Source organism: Zonotrichia albicollis, chromosome 30, assembly GCF_047830755.1.
Source record: "Zonotrichia albicollis isolate bZonAlb1 chromosome 30, bZonAlb1.hap1, whole genome shotgun sequence".
NCBI classification, from domain to species: Eukaryota; Metazoa; Chordata; class Aves; order Passeriformes; family Passerellidae; genus Zonotrichia; species Zonotrichia albicollis.
In genome coordinates, this window is record NC_133848.1 from 2,991,205 (window position 1) to 3,011,713 (window position 20,509).

The window sequence follows — 20,509 nt, forward strand, 5'->3', positions numbered from 1 at the left end:
GGTGCTGTGGCGCCGCTCCCGGCTCTCTGTGGTGGCGGTGGCCCGGGCTGGCGGCGGGCGGCGAAGATGGCGGAGCCGAGTGGCGGCGGCGGCGGCGGCGGCCCCGGCCCCGGGTCTGGCGGGGAGGGCCAGGCGGGGCCCGGCGGGGCGCTCATCCGCGTAACTGTGAAGACCCCCAAGGACAAGGAGGAGATCGTCATCGCGGATGGCGCCTCCGTGCGCGAGGTGGGGGCGGCGGCAGGCCGGGGAGGCGGAGAGGCCTGGGGGGCGCTGCCGCGGGTGCTGAGGGGCGGGGGCGGCTGCTCCGCGGGGGCTGAGGGATCCGGGGGTGCCGTGAAGGGGTTTTGGGAAGGAACCTGAGTTTTGAGGCCGGGGAGGAATTTCGGGCGCGCCTGAGGAGCGGGGGAAGGGTGCTGTGGGCTGGGGGGCGGTCAGAGGGTCCGGGGGCCTCTTGGAGACGCGGATCAGGGCTGGGGCTGCGTTCGGGGGCTTTTCGGGGCAGCCCCGGCCTTTGGGCCTTGCTGGAGCCAGGGTGGGAGGGAGCGGGGAGATCCGAAGGAGGGCAGGTGCTGGAGGCCTTTGGAGGGCTCTGGAGGTGGTTTGGGGGGCTCACCTGTGGGAGGGGTCGTAGGTGTGGAAACCACAATAACTGAGGGGCTCGGAGAGCGGCTCTGGGGGTGGTGGCAGTGGGAAGGACCGGGTGGGGTCTGGGGGCTCGGCCCGTGGGCTGGGCTGGGCTGGGCTGGGCTGCGGGGGAGAGCGTTCCCTGGGCGGAGGGGTGGGAAAGGTGCTGGGGTTGTGGGCAGAGCGTGGGGGGCTGCCCCGGGGATATCTGGGGGTCCTGGCGTGCATCTGCACTTCTCTGGAGGGAAATTCTCCAGGCGAGGGGCGAGGAGCCGGGCAGATGTTTGGGGCCAGCGCTGGATGAGGTGGAGAAAAGGAAACATCGGGTGGGCTGGGGGGTTTGTGCACCTGCTAGGGAGCGGGAGAGGGCTGGGATTGCCGAGAACTGCGCTTAGCAAAGGCTGCCATTGGCAGGGGCGGGCTCTAGGGCCGGTCCTGGCGTTGAGGAAGCGGCGATGCCCACTGGGACAAGGTGTCATGGGCTCTGCGTTGGGCTGGCTGGCGCTTCGCTCGGGCGTAGGGCACGAGGTCGGCGTGTGAAGGGCCTGGCAGGGAGCTCTGGGCAGCAGTTCATGCTGTGGGCAGGAGCTGGGCACGTGTGGCCCTCCTGATCCTTTCCCTCGGGGGGATCCCCTTGGTAAGGGGGTGTGGGGAGAGAACAGACAGGGTGATCTGGACCCAGGGCTGTGCTGTGCCCAGCCTTGATTTCAGAGTTGTGAAGGCTGAGAGCTCTGGAACCAGCATGCGTTTCACTTTCCATCCTGGCCTTCCCCTCTGAATTCCCTGTAGTTTTGTGTTTTCATCAAATTCCCTTCCCCTCTGTAACCAGCGTGTGTTTCACTCTCCATCCTGCTCTTCCCCTCTGAATACCCTTTAGTTTTGTGTTTTCCAAATGCAAGGCTTTATGTCCTCCAAAACAATCTGGGGATGCCCTGGCAGGGCCAGCAGTGAGAGTCTTGCCTGCAGGTGTAAATCCCAGCATGCAGTAAGGATGAGGTGTCCATGCTCCGTGGCATGCTCACAGGGAATTCAGTTGCAGAAATAGGAATTGGAGAAGACCTAGTTTATTTCCATTGGCTGATAAAGGATTATTGCCTTTTCCATAGAGCTCTGTCCTGTATTAATTCAGAGTTTGGCTTTCCTTAGGAAAAAAAAAAAAAACTCAGATGAGCAGATGAAACCAGTTCAGTCATTCAGCATAAAAGATGTGTTTGGGTTAGGCCTAAAGCAAATTGGTCTGGCTTTGGAGGCCTTCAGCCTCTTCTGAGGGAATGGCTCTGTTTTTTATGAGTTTTTCTCCATAATTTGTGATTTCAGAGCTTGTCTTTGCTTTGGTTTGGTTTTCATTAACACCTCAGACATCATCAGCTACTGATGAATGTGTGGTACCTTCATGAGCTCTGAGGGTTCTTCCTAGACTACATGTGAGCCCTGGAGCTCTGTGTTCCTGGTACCAATCCTTTGCCTGAAAAATGCTGTTTGTTTTTCAGTTCAAAGAAGAGATTTCTAGACGGTTTAAAGCCAAACAGGATCAGCTGGTTCTGATCTTTGCTGGGAAGATCCTGAAGGATGGAGACACGTTGAATCAACATGGGATCAAAGATGGGCTCACTGTTCACTTGGTCATTAAGACTCCGCAGAAGTAAGAGCTTGGTCTTGGGGGAGGCTGGGGTAAAATGGGGGTGGGAATTACTGATTGTGATGATTTTTCCCTGCCCCAGCAGTGGGGTTTGTCACTAACCTGTCCATGGATGACACAGCTGTGGTGATGTATGGCAGGTACCTGGAGGGGCTGGTACTTTAACATTAAATGTGTGTGTGTGTCTTGGAAGAACCCATCAGAAATGGGTACTGGTTCTAGCAAACCTGCAAGAGTTCTAGGAAAAGTTGCTGATAAAAGGAATTACTTTCCCAGTGAATTTGTGTTAGTACCTGGGTTTTCTGTCACCTCCTCAGGCTCTGAGAGGTGCCACAGGGGCACACATACCCTGCAGGCACAGCTGCCCAGGCTGGGGCAGGCACAGGGCACTGTGGGGTTCACTCATGTGGGTGCACCTGGGCAGTTCCCTGTGCTCAGGATGTGGCTCAGGAGCACCACAAACCTCACACTGAGAGCAGGACACAGGGCTGACCTCAGGCTCCTGCAGGTTTAGCTCTTCCCTGCACTTTCCAGAGGGGTGGTGGGCATGGAAGGGCTTTGGGAGCAGCTGCTTTGCTTTAGTTGCAGCCACATTTCATTGATCTTGGAAGGCCCTTGCAGCCATGCCTCAGGCTCTGGCCACAGTGAGCCCCAGCTCTCAGGGCTGTGTCTCTGTGCAGTTCTGCTGTCCCCTGGAGGAGCTGCATTAATCAAGATGGGTTTTTCCCTTTTTTTTTGTATTCCACTTGTTTTTTTCACAAACACAAGGAAGTTTGCTGCCAGGTTCTGCAGCCTCTCCTTGGATTCTGCCTCTCCACTATAAATGTGGTATTGGTAAATCATGTCAAAGAGGGAATCAGAGCTGTCCTGGGCTGCTCATTTTTCTCCTGCTAATAGTTCTAGAAAAGTCCTTACTGAAGACATTACAGAGAAACCAAGTGCCCTTTCTCTGGCTTCCTTCTTCCTTTCTTATTCAGCTTCCCATTTGCTTTGTTTCCCCACTCTTTGCCTCTCTCAGTGGCCACTGGTTTTCAGCAGCAGTCAGGTCTGTCTGGACAGTGGACAGGGACCTTCAGCATTGATTTTTCAAGTTCTAGAAGAGTGAAAAAGAAAGGGAGATAGAGAAAAGGAATAATTATTGGTTTGGGAAAAAAATATCAGGAAATCATTGATATTATTGGTATTATCATAACAGCATTATTGAGATAAGTGAATTTTGTGGTCTAATTTAATGAAAGCTCTTCAACACTAGTCCAGGGCTCACTGTTGTGACTGCAGGGGCTTCAGAAAATCTTTAAATGTTCTCTTCCAAATTCCTGTAACACACTCTTGAGAATAACTGTGGTAAGAAGGTACTAACCTGGGTTGGTGCATTCAGCAAAGCTGATGTCCTGCACCTCCTGTGTGCTGGCTTACAGCACAGTGTCTGTGTGGGTGGGTTTAAAGAAGCTCCAGACAATTGTGTTGGAGCAGGAGCCTTGCATCAAGGTGCAGCCAGTGGCAGAGCTGAGAGTTTGGAGCCAAGCTGGCCAGAAACATCCCATGGCTTTGTGAGACAGGTGCTGGCTGCCCCGTGCCTCAGTTTCCCTCTTTGTACAGTAATGCTGATGCTTCTTTTTGCCCCAGAAGCACTGGTAGGAATATTCAGAAGTGAACATTGTTGTTTACCCCATGCACTAGCCCTGCTGTAACCTCCTGTGGTTTCTGTGGGAGCAGCAGAAGGATTTTGCTGTTTGGAGCACACTCCTTGCTCAAGGATATGGCTGCAGTAAATAGTTCAGTGGGATTCAAGGAAGAGCTGGAGACAACTCAGGGTAAGACCCGTCCAGGAGCTCTGCGTGGGCCAGGACATGTCAGGGGCTGCAGTGCTTCAGGAGGGAGGCAGATCCCAGCAGATGGAAGGCATCTGGGAGCACAGCTGTGCAGCAGTGCAGGCAGACACGGGGTGCAAGCTGGGCTGGCTGCTGTGCTGGGGCCTGCTCATTGTGGGCTGCACATCCTGTGTCCCCACTCCCCTTCCCTTTCTCCAGTACCAGCAGTTTAATGCCTTTTATCCTTTGCAGGGTCCAAGATTCAACATCTGCTGCTTCTGCCCCCAATGCTGCTTCTGCCCCCAATGCAAGCCCTTCTTCTCCTGCTGCCCCATCTCAGCCCTCCACATCCAGCAGTGCTGGCCCGGACGCAGGGAGCGGCAGCAGACGGAGCAGCGGCTCAGGGAGCGTGGGAGGGCCTGGAGATGGAGGCCCCAACAGTGCTGCATCCATCCTGTGTAAGTGGGCACTGGGAGAAGGAAGAATTTCCTGGGCTTAGACCAAGGAGTTGGGGTTCTTGGCCCCTGTGGTTGCCATGGGTTTTGCTGAGTCACTCCCATGGCACACCTGTCTCTGCTCAAGGTAATGCCACTTGGTGAAGTGTGTGTGTGTGTAGGGGTGTCCTTACTCAGAGCTGGCTGCTGGAGGAACACAGGGTACCCCTGGACTTGTGGGGAGGCAGTGCTGTGCCTGTCCTCTCTGCCAGTTCCTGACTCATGCCTCTCTTCCCCTGTGTTGTTCCCTCTCCAGCTGGCTTCGGTGGCATCACTGGGCTGGGCAACCTTGGCATGGGCTCTGCCAACTTCATGGAGCTCCAGCAGCAGATGCAGCGGCAGCTGATGTCCAACCCAGAGATGCTTTCCCAGATCATGGAGAATCCCTTGGTGCAGAACATGATGTCTAACCCTGACCTCATGAGGCAGATGATCATGGCCAATCCCCAGATGCAGCAGCTCATGGAGCGAAATCCAGAGATAAGCCACATGCTCAATAACCCAGAGCTCATGAGGCAGGTGAGTCACACCAGGGCTCAGCACAGAGTGTTGAGGAGAGTCTTTGTGGACTAACATCAGTGTCTGCACTGCAGAGGAGGAGTGGGAATGGCAGAGCAGTGGTTTTGGAGATCTCTTCCTTCCTGCTGTGAGCTCCCCACAAACAGATGGTGGTCTTGAGTTATGTGAATACTAAATGCTCAACCCACATCCTTGCAACTCTTTTCTTCCTTTCAGAGTTATTGAATCCATGGTGTATTGGGAAAAAAACAGATTTTGGGATTTTCCTAGCAAGGCTACTGTGGTGTGATTCAGGAATGGGAGTGAAACAGTGCTGGAGAAGTGAAGCTACTGCAAAAGCTCTTTGTTTCTCTCTAGTTCTTTTGACAGATTGTGTAGAGACTCCAGAGCTGTACAGTGAATGTTTCACTGCCTGTATCAGTGGGGAGCATTAGTGTAGGCTGGGATCCCAGAGGGCTGTCATTTTTCCCTGAGCAGAGTTGACCTATGTCCAGGAGGACTGGCTGTCTGGAAGACCAAAGTTTCATTGGAAGAGAATCCTAAGGGATCATTGAGAATCTGGGTGTTAATAGTCATTAATGTTAATAGCCATTAACAGAACTCTGCTGTTTACTGGGAAGGATTGTGAAGAGGGCTGTGCTGAACAGGCCTCATTTCCATCTGCTTCTCAGTCATTCTGCTTTCAGCTGTGTTGGCTATACGTGAAATTCCAGAGCTGCAGGACTAAGTTGTGAATAATCTGTACTTGAGCAGTTCTTTAAATGAGACCTGGATATTTTTTGTGCAGGGGACACCCATCAAAAGTCTGGAGAGGGTGGCAGGATCCATCTTCCCAGTTGTTGTATGTAGTCCATGCAGTCTGAGTGGGAACATATGGGTGTTGGGTGTCCTGATACTGCTTAGGAACAGAACAATTTCATCAAGCTGAACTGAGGCTGAGACGGAAGAGAGCTGAGCAGGGCTGGGGAGGAGCCTGGATCCCTGGTCTCTCTACTTGTATAAATGATCTCTCTGCTCTGTGCCTGTGAATTGGGTTTAATTATCCCCTCTCTCTCCTGGGAGAGGAGTTTGAGCTTTCCCCCTTTTCCTCCTTCTCGCAGACGATGGAGTTGGCTCGGAACCCTGCCATGATGCAGGAGATGATGCGGAACCAGGACCGTGCTTTGAGTAACCTCGAGAGCATTCCAGGGGGATACAACGCCCTGCGCCGGATGTACACGGACATCCAGGAGCCCATGTTTAGTGCAGCCAGGGAGCAGGTATGGCTGTAGTGTGGGAAGGGGGTCTTTAGGGCGTCTTTCCCTGTCCCCTCTGCTGATGGGGCAGTTTTCCCACAGCGTGGCTCCACTCCAGGCAGGCACTGGCTGGAGAACATGGAGCGATGCCTCTTGTGGTGTGGGTTGGGGTTTCAGAGGAGAGACCTGCTGTGGCTCCTGCAGTCCCCCAGCAGCCTGACTGATAGGCAGGCCCTGTCACTGTTAGCCCAGCCCTCTGCTCCCTGGATTAGCTGGAGCCTGACGCCTTCAGTACGGAGCTGGCTCAGATCCAGCTGGCTGGTGGCGCAGGAGGAGGGAGCACAGGCCTGGCTGCAGAGGGCTCTGCAGGCACGCTCCAGTCCAGCAATACCTACTGCTGTGTCCGCGTGCTGCTTTTACAAGGGCATTTTGAAGCCTTGCATTTGGGAGCTGAATCTGAGGCTGTGGCCACTCCTGAGCCTGGTCCTTTTCTGAGTGAGGTGTGTTGTGGATTGCAGATTTCTCAGGAGGCGGATCATGGCACATGTTTAGCAAATTCTGGACTTGGCTGAATATGATCTGCTGTTCCCTGGCTCGCTCAGTGCTGGGGTTGGTCTGCTGGGACTAACTGATTCCATCTGTTTCTTTTTTTTTTTTTTTCTCCCTAGTTTGGCAGCAATCCTTTCTCTTCCTTGACGGGGAATTCTGACAGCTCGAGCTCTCAGCCTTTGCGGACGGAGAACAGAGAGCCATTGCCAAACCCCTGGAGCCCCACACCTCCTGCTTCCCAGAGTCAGGCACCCAGCAGTGAAGGGAGCACGGGCTCAGCAAGCACCCAGGGCACCCCAACTGTGTCCAACCCCTTTGGGCTGAATGCTGCCAGCATCGGCGCTGGTACGTAAGGGAGGAGCTGCAGGGTGCTGCTGGCTGAGCAGGTCACCCAGGCTTCCTTGGAGGGCTGGTTCCTCTGGCATTTGAGCCCTGTCTGTGGCTGTTATCCACCAGTGAATTATTCTGATGCACTTGTTGGATGGTTCCTTTGGGAACTCTGCTGTCCCTGAAGCTCTCAGGAGCAGGAGAGTGGCCAGCAGGGTACTGCCATGGCTGTCCACAGCCCTGTTTGCTGCTGGCCAGGGGATGGAGTACAGGCAGTGCTGTCACCTGTCACATTGTGTTTCAGGCAATGCAGTGGTGCTCAGGCTCATCAGGGGTTTTGCTTTTTCTTCCCTTTCCCTTGCAGGCATGTTCAACAGCCCAGAGATGCAAGGACTCCTGCAGCAGATTTCTGAAAACCCTCAGTTGATGCAGAATATGATCTCTGCCCCTTACATGCGGAGCATGATGCAAACTCTTGCCCAGAACCCGGACTTTGCAGCACAGGTAAAAGTGGTGCAGGTGTCTGCTGTTGCCAGGCAGGCCATGAGCTCAGTGTGAAGTGTCAGTCTGCTGCTGGGGTCAGACTGGTTCCTCCTGCAGACCCTGGAGCAGAGTGAATACACAGTCTGGTTGTACTTCTCAATAGCCAGAAGGCAGCCCCAGCTCTGAGCCCTGTGTGTTTTGCAGAGCCCCTGACACAAGAGGAGGCTCTCAGAGGGACATGGGAATGGCCCTTCTCTTTTTCTGTTCAACACTGCTGTCAGGATTTGAGCTGTCCCATTTTGATTCCCCATAGCAGGGCAGCATGTTGAAAGCCCAGGGAGGGAGTCAGGGGCCCCCAGGAGTGACCTGTTCTTCTTGGCTTAGTTGCATAGGGTTTAACAGCAAGTGGCAGCAACCCTCTGACCCTACCTACATGTGCTGTCTCTTGCTAGATCATGGTAAATGTCCCCCTCTTTGCTGGGAATCCACAGCTTCAAGAACAGCTCCGCCTTCAGCTCCCTGTCTTCTTGCAGCAGGTAAAGGCCTCTGGCTGGCCCTGTGCTGCCCTCAGCCCCTGGCTCCAGAGCTTCTCCCCCACTGTGGCACAGGCAGGATCTTGGTTCAGTGCACTAGGAGGAAGCATGTGGGCTTGGGAGGCTGGGCTGAGCAAGGAAGGGGTTGCACAGGGGAGACAAAGAGGAAGAACTTGGTTAGGCAAGGTCATCTGAATTTTAACTCATCTGAATTATTGAAAGGTGGACTCCAGATTAGGCTTGTTAAGCTACTTGGAACCCCTGTGTAGACAGTCTCTCACTGTGTAGAGTTTCCAAAAATGACACAGTTAATTGTGCTAGAGCAGCTGGTTCTCAGGTAAATCAGAATCCAGCTGTGTCCCCAGTTCTAATGTGACTCACCCAGTTCATTTAGGAACCTGCTGTGAGCTCTGAGTGTCCCTGCAGGTGAGCCCTGCAGTCTGGAGCCTCAGAGGAGGGCCCAGACACGAAGGGCAGCCCTGGCAGCGGGCAGGAGGCACAGCTTGGTGCCAGCCCAGGTGTGGCCGTGCTGGAGCTCTGGCTGCCTGAGCTCTCACTGGTTGGTACCGTGTTGTCTCTGCCTTGCCCCCCAGATGCAGAACCCGGACTCGCTGTCCATCCTCACCAACCCCCGCGCCATGCAGGCCCTGCTCCAGATCCAGCAGGGGCTCCAGACGCTGCAGACGGAGGCGCCCGGATTAGTGCCAAGGTATGGAGCACTCCAGAGCAGAACTGTGTGCCCAGCCCCAGCAGGCAGAGCTGGCTCTGCATTCATCCAGGAGATCTGCTTAGGGCAGTCTGTCGTGGTGTGCTGGGCTGTGCCTGCAGGCCCCTCTGAGCAAGCTCATTAGCACTTGCTGCTCGCTTGTCCTTCACTGGGAAATCCTTGACCCTTTGCTTTTGGAGAAAAGGTTTGGAATGCACTTGGTCCTTCCCCCATCCTTTGTCTGCTGCATTTAGTGTGGACTGAACTCGAGCTTTATCTGTGGAGAACAGTATGAGATGGACAGACACAGACACAAGGCTGGGTGGGTGTGCTGGGGCAGGCTGATCACTGGCAGTCCTCAGCTCTCTGCTTACTGTCACAACAGTTCTCTAGAGGCTTCTGCTCACTCCCAGTGCCAGCTGTGACCAGAACATGGGTGCAGCTGGTTCAGTTTGCAGAGCTGCCCTGTAGCAGGGCAGTTCAGTGAGGGTTATTCCTGCTGGCTGCCCCACTCTGGGGGATGCCCAGTGCCAGTGTCACCCTGATCATGCCCTGCCTTCCTCTGCAGCCTTGGCTCCTTCGGCATGCCCCGGATGCCCCCGTCCTCCACAGGAGGAAGCACAATCCCGGAGAACCCCGTTCCCTCTGCTTCGACGCCGGCCAGTGCCTCTCCAGCTGGGGGTGGGAACCCTCAGCAGCAGCTCATGCAGCAGATGATCCAGCTGCTGGCCGGAGGAAGCTCTCAAGTACGTAACACCTGGGGGTGCTGGCATGGCCAGGGAGGTCTCCAGGGGGGTCCCTATCTCACCCCACTCAGGGCATGTGGTGCCCAACAGTCTCTTGTGGCTCTGGTGCTCTAGGCCAGGTTTGGTGTTGGGGTCTGGCTGACTCTTTGGGGTGTTGAACCCTTTAAGAGGTTTAAGCTCAGCATGCTGGGGATCCTTCTGCCTGCACTGCTGCCGCTGTTGGTACTAAACCAGCACTGACTCTGGTGTGGCTGCTGTGCCACATCCCAGGGGGACATGGAGACTGTCCTACATGACCCTGAAGCTGAGCTTGGGGTTCCTGCATGGGCTGTTGGCAGGGCCCGTGTTGGGATGCTGTGTGTGCTCTGTGACTGCAGGCTCTGTGTGTGCTCTGTGTGTGCACTGACTCCAGGCTCTGTGGGTGCTCTGACTCTGGGCTCTGCGTGTGCTCTGTGTGTGCTCTGTGACTCCAGGCTTTGTGTGTGCTCTGTGTGTTCTCTCTGACTCCAGGCTCTGTGTGTGCTCTGTGTGTGCTCTGTGTGTGCTCTGTGTGTGCTCTGTGTGTTCTCTCTGACCCCAGACTCTGTGTGTGCTCTTTGTGTGCTCTGTGTGTGCTCTCTGACTCCAGGTCTGTGTGTTCTCTCTAACCCCAGGCTCTGAGTGTGCTCTGAGCGTGCTCTCTGTGTTCTCCCTGACCCCAGGCTCTGTCCTTCCCCCCGCAGGCGCAGAGTCCCGAAGTGCGATTCCAACAGCAGCTGGAGCAGCTCAATGCCATGGGCTTCATCAACCGCGAGGCCAACCTGCAGGCGCTGATCGCCACCGGCGGGGACATCAACGCAGCTATCGAGAGACTGCTGGGCTCCCAGCCTTCCTAAGCTCTGTCCTGCTGCCCCACAGACGTCAGCACATGCATCCATACACATGCACAGGGGATCTTTCCGGAAAGCCCGCCATCATTTTCATATCTGACAGCTGTCCATGTATTTAAAACAAAAAGATACAGCTTAACCCTGACCTTCCTACTAAGTTAAGATTTCATGTTGAAATGCTCTTTAACTGGCTTGTATGTGGATTCCAGTTCTCATCGTGGCCACAGAGACTTCAGATGTGTATTTTTTCCTAAATATGCCCTGTCTCAGACACTCTTCTCTCTCTCTCTAGATGGTAGAGGCGATACTTCTAGTTACTTACCTGAATGATTGTGTTTTGAGTAGCTTGATTTTAACTGTACATGATTCCTTCCCCTAGCCCTCCTTTCAGGCAAATATTTAAAAAAAATTGAGCCAAGTTTGGGGATTGGTTATTTCTCTCAGTGTCTTATTGGGAATGGATCAAAAGAAAAAATTGAAATTACCTGAGAATTTCTGATGTCATTTGTCTTAATGTTTCCTGGGATGAACCGAGCCCGTGTCCCTCACTCACAGGTGCCTCCAATCTCCTGGTAGAGGGTTAATGGGTGAGAAACCTGCATTTGAAGTGTGGCCTCTTTACACCTTGGGGGTGGTGTAATGGAAGCCAGGGGTGTGCAGTGACCAGGTGTGCTGTTCTTGAGCTTGAGTTGAAGGTGCTGTGCAGAGGAAGGTGTTTGGAAGGTGTGGTTCTGCCCAAGTCGTGTGGTTCCTGGTCAGAGGTGTCCAGGGGCATCGACTCCTGTGCTCAGTGGGTTCATTTGTACAAGTGTGAAAAAACTTAAAAGGAAATGGAAAAATAAGCTAACGGTCTTTTCGCTTCACTGGAAAATGTTGGAAGTTCATGTTCCTCCCAGTTTAGATCCATCCTCCACCCCCCCTTCCATTCTGGTGTGTTTGAATGTTCAGACTGTCCAAGAGCCTCCCCAGGACCAGCAGGGTGGTATTTCCCAGGAGCCTCCATGGCTGTGTAATTTGCATACACCATTTTTATCAAAGGAAAATAAATGCGCACAACCATCTGTCTCCCTGCATCCCTGTCTCATCCTTGCCTGCCTTTGGCTCAGCTGGGCCACTTCCCAGTCACTTGGGATGAATCTGTGCTGTCCTGTTCCCCCGAGCTCAGCTCAGTGCAGGCACGGGGGTATCACCCCCTCCCTCCTGGCCAGGAAACCTCTGACACTTCAGGAATGCAACACTGGCCCTAAAGTGCTGGTTGGGAAGCTCCCTTTGAATCAGAATTGGCAATTAGCAGCTGTTAAGAGCTGGGAGTCGGTGTTATTTGAGAGTTTAGAGTTTCTTTCAGTGTGGGAGGATTGGGCAGAGAGGGAACAGGAGGTTTGCTGCATACCTGTAAAACCTGCTGCACCCAGCTGGAACTGGGATCATCCATGGGTGTTGGTGTTGATGAGAGTGTAGGTGGTGCTGCTGGTGGAGAAACACGGGGCTGGAAACACTCCTGCCTCTGTGTGTGCATCCTAATGAGGCTGCAGTCCCTTGGAGGAGGATTTAGAAAGCAGCTTCAGCCTCTTCTGGAGGCTGTGCACAAATGTGTGCTGTGCTTTGTGCAGCCTCTCAGATGTGGGAAGTTTGCACAGAGCTGTGTAGGGATGGAGCTGGAGGTGCCAACTGCACTGGAAGGGTCAAAGCTTTTCCCAAATGTTACTGATTGGCCTCTTTTCAGCTCAAAACAGGCTCCTGAGAGTGCCTGTGGGAGCCTTGGGACCTCTTCAGGGTCTCTTGATGGCACTAAATTCTGCACGAGCCAGCTCTTGTGAGGAATGTGCTTGTGGGATGGATGGATGGATGGATGGATGGATGGATGGATGGATGGATGGATGGATGGATGGATGGATGGATGGATGGATGGATGGAGCAAGCAGGGAAGGGAGGGTGCACAGGGTCACAAGCAGTGGGGATCTAGCCCTGAGTGAGTTTGAGTCCCTGAGGAGCAAAATTGTGTTTCTGGCCAGGCAGAAATGATCCTTGCACCCCCTCAGTGTGTCAGCAAGGTGTGACATGGTGGTGTCAGTGACACAGTGCAAGGGATCTGTGTGTGTGTGCTGGAACAGGGCCTTGGAGGGATGGAGCAGGTTGGTGACTCCAGAGCTGGCTGGAATAAGCCCCTTTAAGGTGGAAGAACCCCGCTGCAGTGTGTGCTGTGAAGCACTGAGGGGAGTCCACAGGAGTCTGAGAATCCCAGAAAGGTTTGGGTGGGAAGAGCCCTCATAGCTCATCTCACCCCACACCCCTCCATGGGGACACCTTTCACCATCCCAGGTTTCTCCAAGCCCTGTCCAACCTGGCCTTGGGCACTGCCAGGGATGGGGCAGCCACAGCTGCTCTGTGCCAGGGCCTCCCCACCCTCACAGGGAGCAATTCCTTGGCAATATCCAGCGTAAATATTCCCTCTTTTGGTTTAAAACCATTTCCCCTTGGGTCATCATTATCTATCCATATAAAAAGAGTTTGTCCGTCATTTTAACAAGTTCTCTTTAACTCTTGAAAGGCCATGATGAGCCCTCAAAGGGGTTCCAGTCCTTGGTTAAGTGGGAAAACAGATTCCTCCTGTCTCTCCACATTGTAGCATCTGCTCTTGTGCCACTTTGGGATCATCCTGCCCTGCTGCCAGCCCAGACACAGAGACCCAGGGCAGCCTCTGGTGCCCGTGCAGTGCCACCTCCCCCAGCAGAGCTGCCCATCCCACGCTGCTCCCAGGGGCTTTGCTGCACTGCTCTGTGCAGGAAGGAGGGTTGGGATCCCAAACCTTTCTGGGATTCTCAAACCTTTCTGGGCCTGCAGCCTCCTCAGGGGTGGGACAGCGAGCCTGGGATCACTGGGAGGGCTGGGAGGTGGATGCAGCTGGGTCTGATCTTTGGTACCCACGGGGTGCAGATCCTTCCCAGGCTCTGGAGGAAAAGGAGCTTTGAAGGCTGGTGGGAAGGAGCCTTTGAGTGAAATCTTAATCCCCTCCAGAGCTTTCCCTAATCCCTGGTAATGTGCTGTTCAAAGGCCCACTTCCAAAGGAACCACTGCACTTTCTCGCTCCCATATCTCTGCTTCCCCAAGGAACTGCCCCAAGGTGTTCCCACTGACTGTTTCCTCTCATTTTCCTCTGATACATAGAATTAATTATTTTACAGCATAATGAATGAAGCAATTTCTGCAGCAGGCAGTGGTAAATCCAGCTGATTGACTGGGAGAGATTTTTGCTGTCAAGGATGTATTTGTGCTTCATTCCTCCCCCTTTTCCTGGAGGGGATCCACAGCCTTTCCCCCCAGTGTCCCAGTGCAACACTTCAAAATCAAACCTCAGAAATGTCTGTGTGTATATTCTGTCTGTGTGTGTACAGGTCAGCTGTGTGTGTGTGTGTGTGTCTGTCTGTCTGTGTACAGGTCAGCTGTGTGTGTGTGTCTGTCTGTCTGTCTGTCTGTCTGTGTACAGGTCAGCTGTGTGTGTGTGTGTGTGTGTGAGTGTGTGTGTGTGTCTGTCTGTGTGTGTACAGGTCAGCTCTGTGTGTGTGTGTGTGTCTGTCTGTCTGTGTACAGGTCAGCTGTGTGTGTGTGTCTGTCTGTCTGTCTGTGTACACGTCAGCTCTGTGTGTGTGTGTGTGTGTGTGTGTCTGTCTGTGTACAGGTCAGCTGTGTGCATGTCTGTCTGTCTGTCTGTGTACAGGTCAGCTCTGTGTGTGTGTGCATGTGCCTGTGTGCCCATGTTCCTGTGTGTGACACGGCTGCAGCTGTGGGTACAGGTCTACGTGCACACGTGTGTACATGGTTTTGTTCATGTGTGCACACCCGTGTGTGTCCCCGTGTCCGTGTGACCCCATCCCTGTGTATCCCACACCTCCATGTTCATGTCCCATGTCGCCATGTCCCCTATGACCCCGTGTCCCCCCATGCCCATATCCCTATCCTTATGTCCCTATCCCTGTCCCCGTGTCTGTGTCCTCCTGTCCCCATATCCCTGTATCCGTGCACCCCCATCCCCATGTCCCTACCCCTGCTGTCATGTCCGTATGTTCCCTTGTCCCTATCCCTGTCCCCATGTCTGTGCACCCCCATCCCCATGTACCTATCCCTGTCCCTATGTCCATATGTCCCCCTGTCCCCACATCCCTATCCCTGCCCCTCTGTCCCTATCCCTATTCCCATGTTCCCATGTCCCCCGTCCCTATGCCTGTCCCCACATCCCCATGTCCCTGTCCACATATCCCCCTGTCCCTCTGCCCCTATCCCCGTCCCTATCCATGTCCCCATGTCCTGATGTCCCTGTCCTTATCCCTGTCCCCATACCCTTATCCCTATCCCTATCCCTATCCCTATCCCTATCCCCCTGTCCCTATCCCTGTCTCCATGTCCGTGTGTGTTGCAGTGGGATGTGGATTTTATTCCAATACGTGTGTCCCCCGTCCCTATCCATGTCCCCCTGTCCCCATGTTCCCCCGTCCCCATGTCCCTATCCCTGTCCCCCTGTCCCTGTCCCCCTGTCCCTGTCCCTCAGCCCCGCCCCGCTCTCGGCGCATTCTCTGCCCCGCCCCTCGCGCATGCGCAAAGCTGTTCCCGGGCGGCACGGCCGTGACTCCGCCCCGGCCTCGTGCGGCGGTGCCGGGACCCGCCGGGACCCACACCGGGAGTCACCGGGACGCGCCGGGACACACCGGGACCCACACCGGAACTCCCCCCGGGACACACCGGGACCCGCCGGGACCCACACCGGGAGTCACCGGGACGCGCCGGGACACACCGGGACCCACACCGGAACTCCCCCCGGGACCCTCCGGGCCATGAGCGCCGCGGAGCCGCCGGGCCGCGGGATGCTGTTCGCCGAGACCCAGCTGAGGCGGCACGGCTGGCGCCAAGGTGGGACCGGGCGGGGGTCCCCGCACCGCGGTCCGGCCTGTCCCGCCCGAAGCCCCGGGATCCCCTGAGAGGCCCCGGCTCCCCCAGACTCCGATCCCCGCCAAAGCTCCCTGTCCCCAGTGCCCCCCAAGCCCCATCTTCCCCAGCTCTCTCCAGGCCCCAGCTACCCCCGAGCCCCGGGACCCTGCAGACCCCGGCAGACCCTGGTCCCGTTTCCAGAGCCCCAGGACCCTGCAGCCCCCCGGTCACCACCCCAGACCCCAATGGTCCCCCAAGCCCCGATGGTCCCCAGTGCCGCGGGACCCTGCAGACCCTGGTCCCATCCCCAGAGCCCCAGGACCCTGCAGCCCCCGGTCCCCAGCCCAGACCCCAATGGTCCTCCAGGCCCTGGGACCCTGCAGCCCCCGGTCCCCAGCCCAGACCCCAATGGTCCCCCAAACCCTGGGACCCTGCAGACCCCGGCAGTCCCTCTGTCCCTACCCCAGACCCCAATGGTCCCAGAGCCCCAGGATCCTGCAGACCCCCAGACCCCAATGGTCCCCCAAACCTTGGGGCCCTGCAGACCGCGGCAGACCCTGGTCCCATCCTCAGAGCCCCAGAACCCTGCAGCCTCCGGTCCCCATCCCAGACCCCAGTGTTCTCCCGGGACCCTGCAGCCCCCCGATCCCCACCACAGACCCCAATGGTCCCCAGAGCCACCTTCCCTGCACACCCCAGTCCCCACCCCAGAGCCCGGGACCCTGCAGCCCCCCGGTCCCGTTCCCAGAGCCCCAGAACCCTGAAGACCCCCGGTCCTCATCCCAGACCCCAATGGTCCCAGAGCCCGCCCCCCTCCCTGCAGGACCCGGTCTGGACCTCTCCCCACCCTCGGGGTCCTGCAGCCCCCCAGTCCCCGGTGTCCCCGGTGCCCCGGGCCGTGCAGGGGTGACGCTGCCTTGTGTGCAGGGCAGGGGCTGGGCAGGCGGGAGGACGGCATCGCCGAGGCCATCCGGGTGAAGGTGAAATGCGACACGGCGGGGGTGAGTCCCGATCCCCGCCCTGCCCCGCCCGGTGCCGCTGCCCGGTGCAGCCATTCCAGCAGCTCTCTGCACCCCGCAGGTGGGACACGACGCGGCAGAGCCCTTCACCTTCCACTGGTGGGACCATGTCTTCAACAAGGCGGCTGCTAACATCGCTGTGGAGGCCGGGCAGGTTGGAGGGATGGGGTTGAAGGCAGGGTTGGAGGGTGTTTGGGTTCCTTTGGTCACTCTTGTAGTGCCACTGTATCCCCCAGGCCTGTCAGGAAGCAGCACCTTGCACAGGGGCTGTGGTGGTGGAAAGGTGCTGCTTGGACAGATCATTTCCAAGGCTTTGCCTTTTCTCTCCCAGGATGGCATCTCTGTGAAGGCACTTTCTGAGCAGGAAGGCAGCATCAGCAATAAGAAGCCACGCAAGGCTGGCAGCAGCGGGAGCCTGCTGTACGGCCGCTTTGTGAAGGTGACTGTCCCCAGGATCTTTGGGCTGCTGTGGCATCAGAACCCCATTTTCCTTGTCCCCCTTTCTCACAGTCCCCGTGTCTCTGTGCTGCAGTCAGCCACGCTCACAGCCTGTGGGGAGGAGTCAGTGCCAGCCAGCTCTGAGAGCAGTCAGGAGGAGGAGGAGGAGAAGCTGGACCTCTCTTCAGTCAGGAGGTGAGGCTGGGCTCATGGGGAGGGATGAGGGCTGAAAGGTGGAGCTGTGTTCCCCACAGATGCTGAGGTGACAGGTCCTGTCTGTGTCCCCAGGCTGACGGACGAGGAGCTGGTGCAGGCGTGTGGGGGCCGCACAGCACACAAGTGAGTGCCGGGGGGGTCAGGGCTGCCCCCTCCTCGCAGCCTGGGCTGGGGAACACCTTCCCTGCTGGGGAACCAGTGCCAGTCCTCGCTGCCTGTGCTCATTGCAGGGGTGCCCGGCACGGCCTGACCATGAGTGCCAAGCTGGCGCGCCTGGAGGAGCAGGAACGAGCCTTCCTGGCCACGTACCGGCAACGGGAGCAGCAGCAGGAGCCGCCAGAGAGCAGCCAGGGCAAAAAGAAGAAAAGGAAACGGTCCAGGGATGGAGCTGAGGTGCCACAGAGCCAGGAACCAAACACAGAAGAGGAGGAGGTGTTGGAAGAAGAAAAGGTTGTGAAGAAGAAGAAAAAGAAGCAGGGGCCAAGCAGAGAAGAGGAGATGACAGGAGAGGAGGAGGTCATGAGGAAGAAGAAGAAGAAGAAGGTGATCACGGAGCCATGTGGAGAAGAGGTATCAGGAGAGGAGGGGAAGGTCATGAAGAGGAGGAAGAAGCCAGAGCTAAACACAGAAGAGGAGGTGGTGGAAGAGAATGGGAAGGCTGCAAAGAGGAAAAAGAAGAAGAAGAAGAAGAAGAAGCAGGAAGAGGAGGGCAAAGAAGAGCCAGCTGAAACACAGACAGATGAGCCAAACTTGGGACACAGCCCTACAAAGAAAAGGAAGAAGAAGAAGCAGGAAGAGGAGGACGAAGAAGAGCCAGCTGAAACAGATGTACCTCTACAAGAGACAGATGAGCCAAACTTGGGACACAGCCCTACAAATAAAAGGAAGAAGAAGAAGAGGAAGAGGGAGCCAGAGTGAGCAAGTGACATGGCTGCCATGCAGTCCCACCTGGCTGTAAGGGTCCTGGTGCTGGTGGGTGCCATGGGCTGCTCTGAGCTCGTTCCAGACAGAGCCCAGCACTGTGACCCAGCTGCCTGGGGATGCTGAGCTAGGACAAGTTGGTCTGGAGCTGGATCAAGCTTTACTTCACCACCTGAACCTTCAGGAGTGACCCTGGTTCCCTCCAGGCCCTGGGGCAGGGACCCATTTGTCATGGGCCTGTCACAGAAGGACACAAGGACACGCCCTGCAGAGTACTAAAGTATTTTTTTAAGGGCATGAATAAATCTTTATTGTGATCAGCTTATCCCAAAGTGTGAGTGGTGCTGTGAGTGGCAGAACCCCACATCACCTTACACGTGCAGCACTTGCATTAGGCAGCAGCCCCAAAGAGAGCAGCCCCTCACCACTCCCACCTGCTGGGCTTTTCCATCCTGCAGGCTCACACCAGAGCCCAGTGAGGCGCTGAGCACCCTCCTGGCAGAGCTTGGGCAGAATTTGGCCCTGGTGTGCAGTGCTGAAGCCAGGCCTGGCCCCCCAGCCCCTCTGGCCCAGCTCTAGGTGAGCTGCAGGACGCAGTCTGTGCCAGGGTACTCTGGCAGGTTCAGGCTGTATTTCTCCTGCAGCGCAGGGGGCACAAACCTGCCCCCAAGGAAGTGGTACCGGCCTGTGAAATGCATCGCTGCCTTCTTGGGCGCCGTCAGGGAGATGAGCATGTCGGGCTGGAGGCCGTCTGCCTTCCCCTTCTCCACATCCCAGCCTGCAACGAGCCATGGCCATGCTGGAGCTGGGAGCACCCTGGCTGGGCACCATCCTGCAGCAGGTGCAGCCACAACTCACCTGAGGGGATGTCAATGCTGGCAATGGGCACTGTGACACGCTCCAGGGTGCTGAGGATGCTGCCAAAGGGTTCCCGCACTGCTCCCGTGAAGCTGAAGCCGAAAATGGCATCCACCACCAGGCCGTAGAGCTCGTCAATGAACTCAGCCTGTGGTGGGAATGGTGGCAGGTGAGGAGCAGTCCAGGCCACAGCTCCAGGGGCAGGTGCTGCCGAGCTGGGGGCTGCTCCTCACCTCAGCTGGGAACTCGGGGAGGAAGGGAATATCCATCTTGTTGCACTGGGTGGTCAAACCTTCAAAGAGGGGCTTGCTGGAGCGCTTGGGGTAATACACCGTTGGCTGGTAGCCCTGCAAGAGCAGAAGGAACCTGAACTAATCCCACTCTGGCACCAGCAGCAGCCAGAGGAGTGGGACCCTGGAGCCCACAGGTACAGGGGTACAGGACCAGCACCCTCATGGGGATCCTGTGCAAGACTCACAAACATCTTCAGGTGCCTGGCACAGACCAGCCCATCACCGCCGTTGTTCCCTGGCCCGCAGACCACCAGCACAGCAGGCTGGCTCGTGGTGAAGGAGCTGGGTGGGTAGGCCTGATGGGGGGCAAGAGGCACAGGGTTATGATGGGGAAGTGGGCCCACACCATGGAGCCAGGATTTGCAAGTCCTCCAACTTGGGACTGGCATGCCCATGGCGCTGGGATGATTCCCAGGATCACCATCTGCCTCCCTGGTGCCCACCTTGGTAGTGGCACAGCTTGGTACACAATGCTAGAACCTTCAGGACCCTCCCTTGGCTCCCACGGCCTCCACCTTGTTGATGGTGGGGACAGCACTCAGCCTGTAGTGCTGGAACTCTCTCCCAGGACCTCCACCCACCTCCTGGGCACCCACCCTGGCAGTGGCACAGCTCAGCCCACCATGGCAGGATCCCCACCTCGCTGCTGGCAATGGCACAGCTCAGCCCCACAGTGCCAGGACCCCCTTCTGCCCCCCAGGACCCCCACCTTGGCAATGGCAGTGGCACAGCTCAGCCCCGCCAGCTCCATCAGCTGATCCACGCTGAACTTGTACTCAGTGAAGAGCTCCTGGTCGATAGCCTGGGCCTCCTCCTGCCTAGGGTGGGACACGGCACCGCTGGTACCCCAAAACCCGGCCAGGCCCAGCCTGGGGGCTGTGATCCCCGCGCCTTTGCATGACCGGGGGGGACACACAGAGCCGAGCCCCCGTGTACACCCGCACCCCATCCCCGACCCCTCCTCAGCCCGCCCGTACCCCGGCCCGGGGCCCGCCCGCCTCCTCTCCCGCCTCCCTCCCTCCTCCTACCCGAGGAAGCGGAGCCCCTTCGGGCCGGCCCCCGGGCTGGGGACGTGCATGGCGCGGCGGGGCAGGCACCGGCACCGCTCCCGGTCCAAACCCCAGCTCCAGCCGCGCTCCCCGCACCGCCCGCCCGCCCGCGCCGCCGCCACCAGCAGCCCCAGGCCCAGCAGCGCCCGCGGGCTCGGCATGCGGTGGACACGGCCCGGTGCAGCCCCGACGGCACCGGAGCGGACACGGCCTGGTACAGCCCGGTACAGCCGGAGCTCCACGGAGCAGGCGCGGGGCCG

General features: G+C 57.0%; 3 protein-coding genes across 4 annotated transcripts; 2 read left to right on the top strand and 1 right to left on the bottom strand.

Annotated features, from left to right (window-relative positions):
- Window positions 1-9: 9 nt before the first annotated feature.
- Window positions 10-11,600, top strand: UBQLN4 (ubiquilin 4). 2 transcript variants are annotated; one of them, XM_074529220.1, is made up of 11 exons: window positions 11-225; window positions 2,115-2,266; window positions 4,327-4,532; window positions 4,825-5,087; window positions 6,188-6,346; window positions 6,991-7,216; window positions 7,563-7,702; window positions 8,134-8,217; window positions 8,808-8,923; window positions 9,489-9,666; window positions 10,389-11,600. In XM_074529220.1, the coding sequence occupies exons 1-11, from the start codon at window positions 67-69 to the stop codon at window positions 10,539-10,541; spliced, it is 1,836 nt and encodes a 611-aa protein (XP_074385321.1). In that variant the 5' UTR covers window positions 11-66; the 3' UTR covers window positions 10,542-11,600. The 2 variants fall into 2 exon arrangements, with proteins under 2 accessions (XP_074385322.1, XP_074385321.1); XM_074529221.1 differs by lacking the exon at window positions 8,134-8,217 and having other exon boundaries at window positions 10-225.
- Window positions 11,601-15,106: 3,506 nt separating this feature from the next.
- On the top strand, window positions 15,107-19,037 carry GPATCH4 (G-patch domain containing 4). Its single transcript, XM_074529292.1, has 7 exons — window positions 15,107-15,437; window positions 16,383-16,456; window positions 16,536-16,628; window positions 16,806-16,913; window positions 17,007-17,107; window positions 17,201-17,251; window positions 17,359-19,037. The coding sequence occupies exons 1-7, from the start codon at window positions 15,122-15,124 to the stop codon at window positions 18,044-18,046; spliced, it is 1,431 nt and encodes a 476-aa protein (XP_074385393.1). The 5' UTR covers window positions 15,107-15,121; the 3' UTR covers window positions 18,047-19,037.
- NAXE (NAD(P)HX epimerase) lies at window positions 18,333-20,509 on the bottom strand. Its single transcript, XM_074529293.1, has 6 exons — window positions 20,229-20,509; window positions 19,910-20,018; window positions 19,386-19,496; window positions 19,141-19,254; window positions 18,908-19,055; window positions 18,333-18,827 (listed from the first exon to the last, which is right to left on the bottom strand). Exons 1-6 carry the CDS (start codon window positions 20,408-20,410, stop codon window positions 18,625-18,627), a joined length of 867 nt encoding a protein of 288 aa, XP_074385394.1. The 5' UTR covers window positions 20,411-20,509; the 3' UTR covers window positions 18,333-18,624.

Coding starts and splice junctions, on each gene's coding strand:
- UBQLN4 (XM_074529220.1), top strand. CDS start 67: ATGGCGGAGCCGAGTGGCGGCGGCGGCGGCGGCGGCCCCGGCCCCGGG. Junction 8,218..8,807: donor TCCCTGTCTTCTTGCAGCAG/GTAAAGGCCTCT, acceptor CTTGCCCCCCAG/ATGCAGAACCCGGACTCGCT. Junction 8,924..9,488: donor GCGCCCGGATTAGTGCCAAG/GTATGGAGCACT, acceptor CTTCCTCTGCAG/CCTTGGCTCCTTCGGCATGC.
- NAXE (XM_074529293.1), bottom strand. CDS start 20,410: ATGCCGAGCCCGCGGGCGCTGCTGGGCCTGGGGCTGCTGGTGGCGGCG. Junction 19,497..19,909: donor GTGCCACTGCCATTGCCAAG/GTGGGGGTCCTG, acceptor GCCCCCCATCAG/GCCTACCCACCCAGCTCCTT. Junction 19,255..19,385: donor CCAGGCACCTGAAGATGTTT/GTGAGTCTTGCA, acceptor CTGCTCTTGCAG/GGCTACCAGCCAACGGTGTA.
- GPATCH4 (XM_074529292.1), top strand. CDS start 15,122: ATGCGCAAAGCTGTTCCCGGGCGGCACGGCCGTGACTCCGCCCCGGCC. Junction 16,914..17,006: donor TGTACGGCCGCTTTGTGAAG/GTGACTGTCCCC, acceptor TCTGTGCTGCAG/TCAGCCACGCTCACAGCCTG. Junction 17,252..17,358: donor GGGGGCCGCACAGCACACAA/GTGAGTGCCGGG, acceptor TGCTCATTGCAG/GGGTGCCCGGCACGGCCTGA.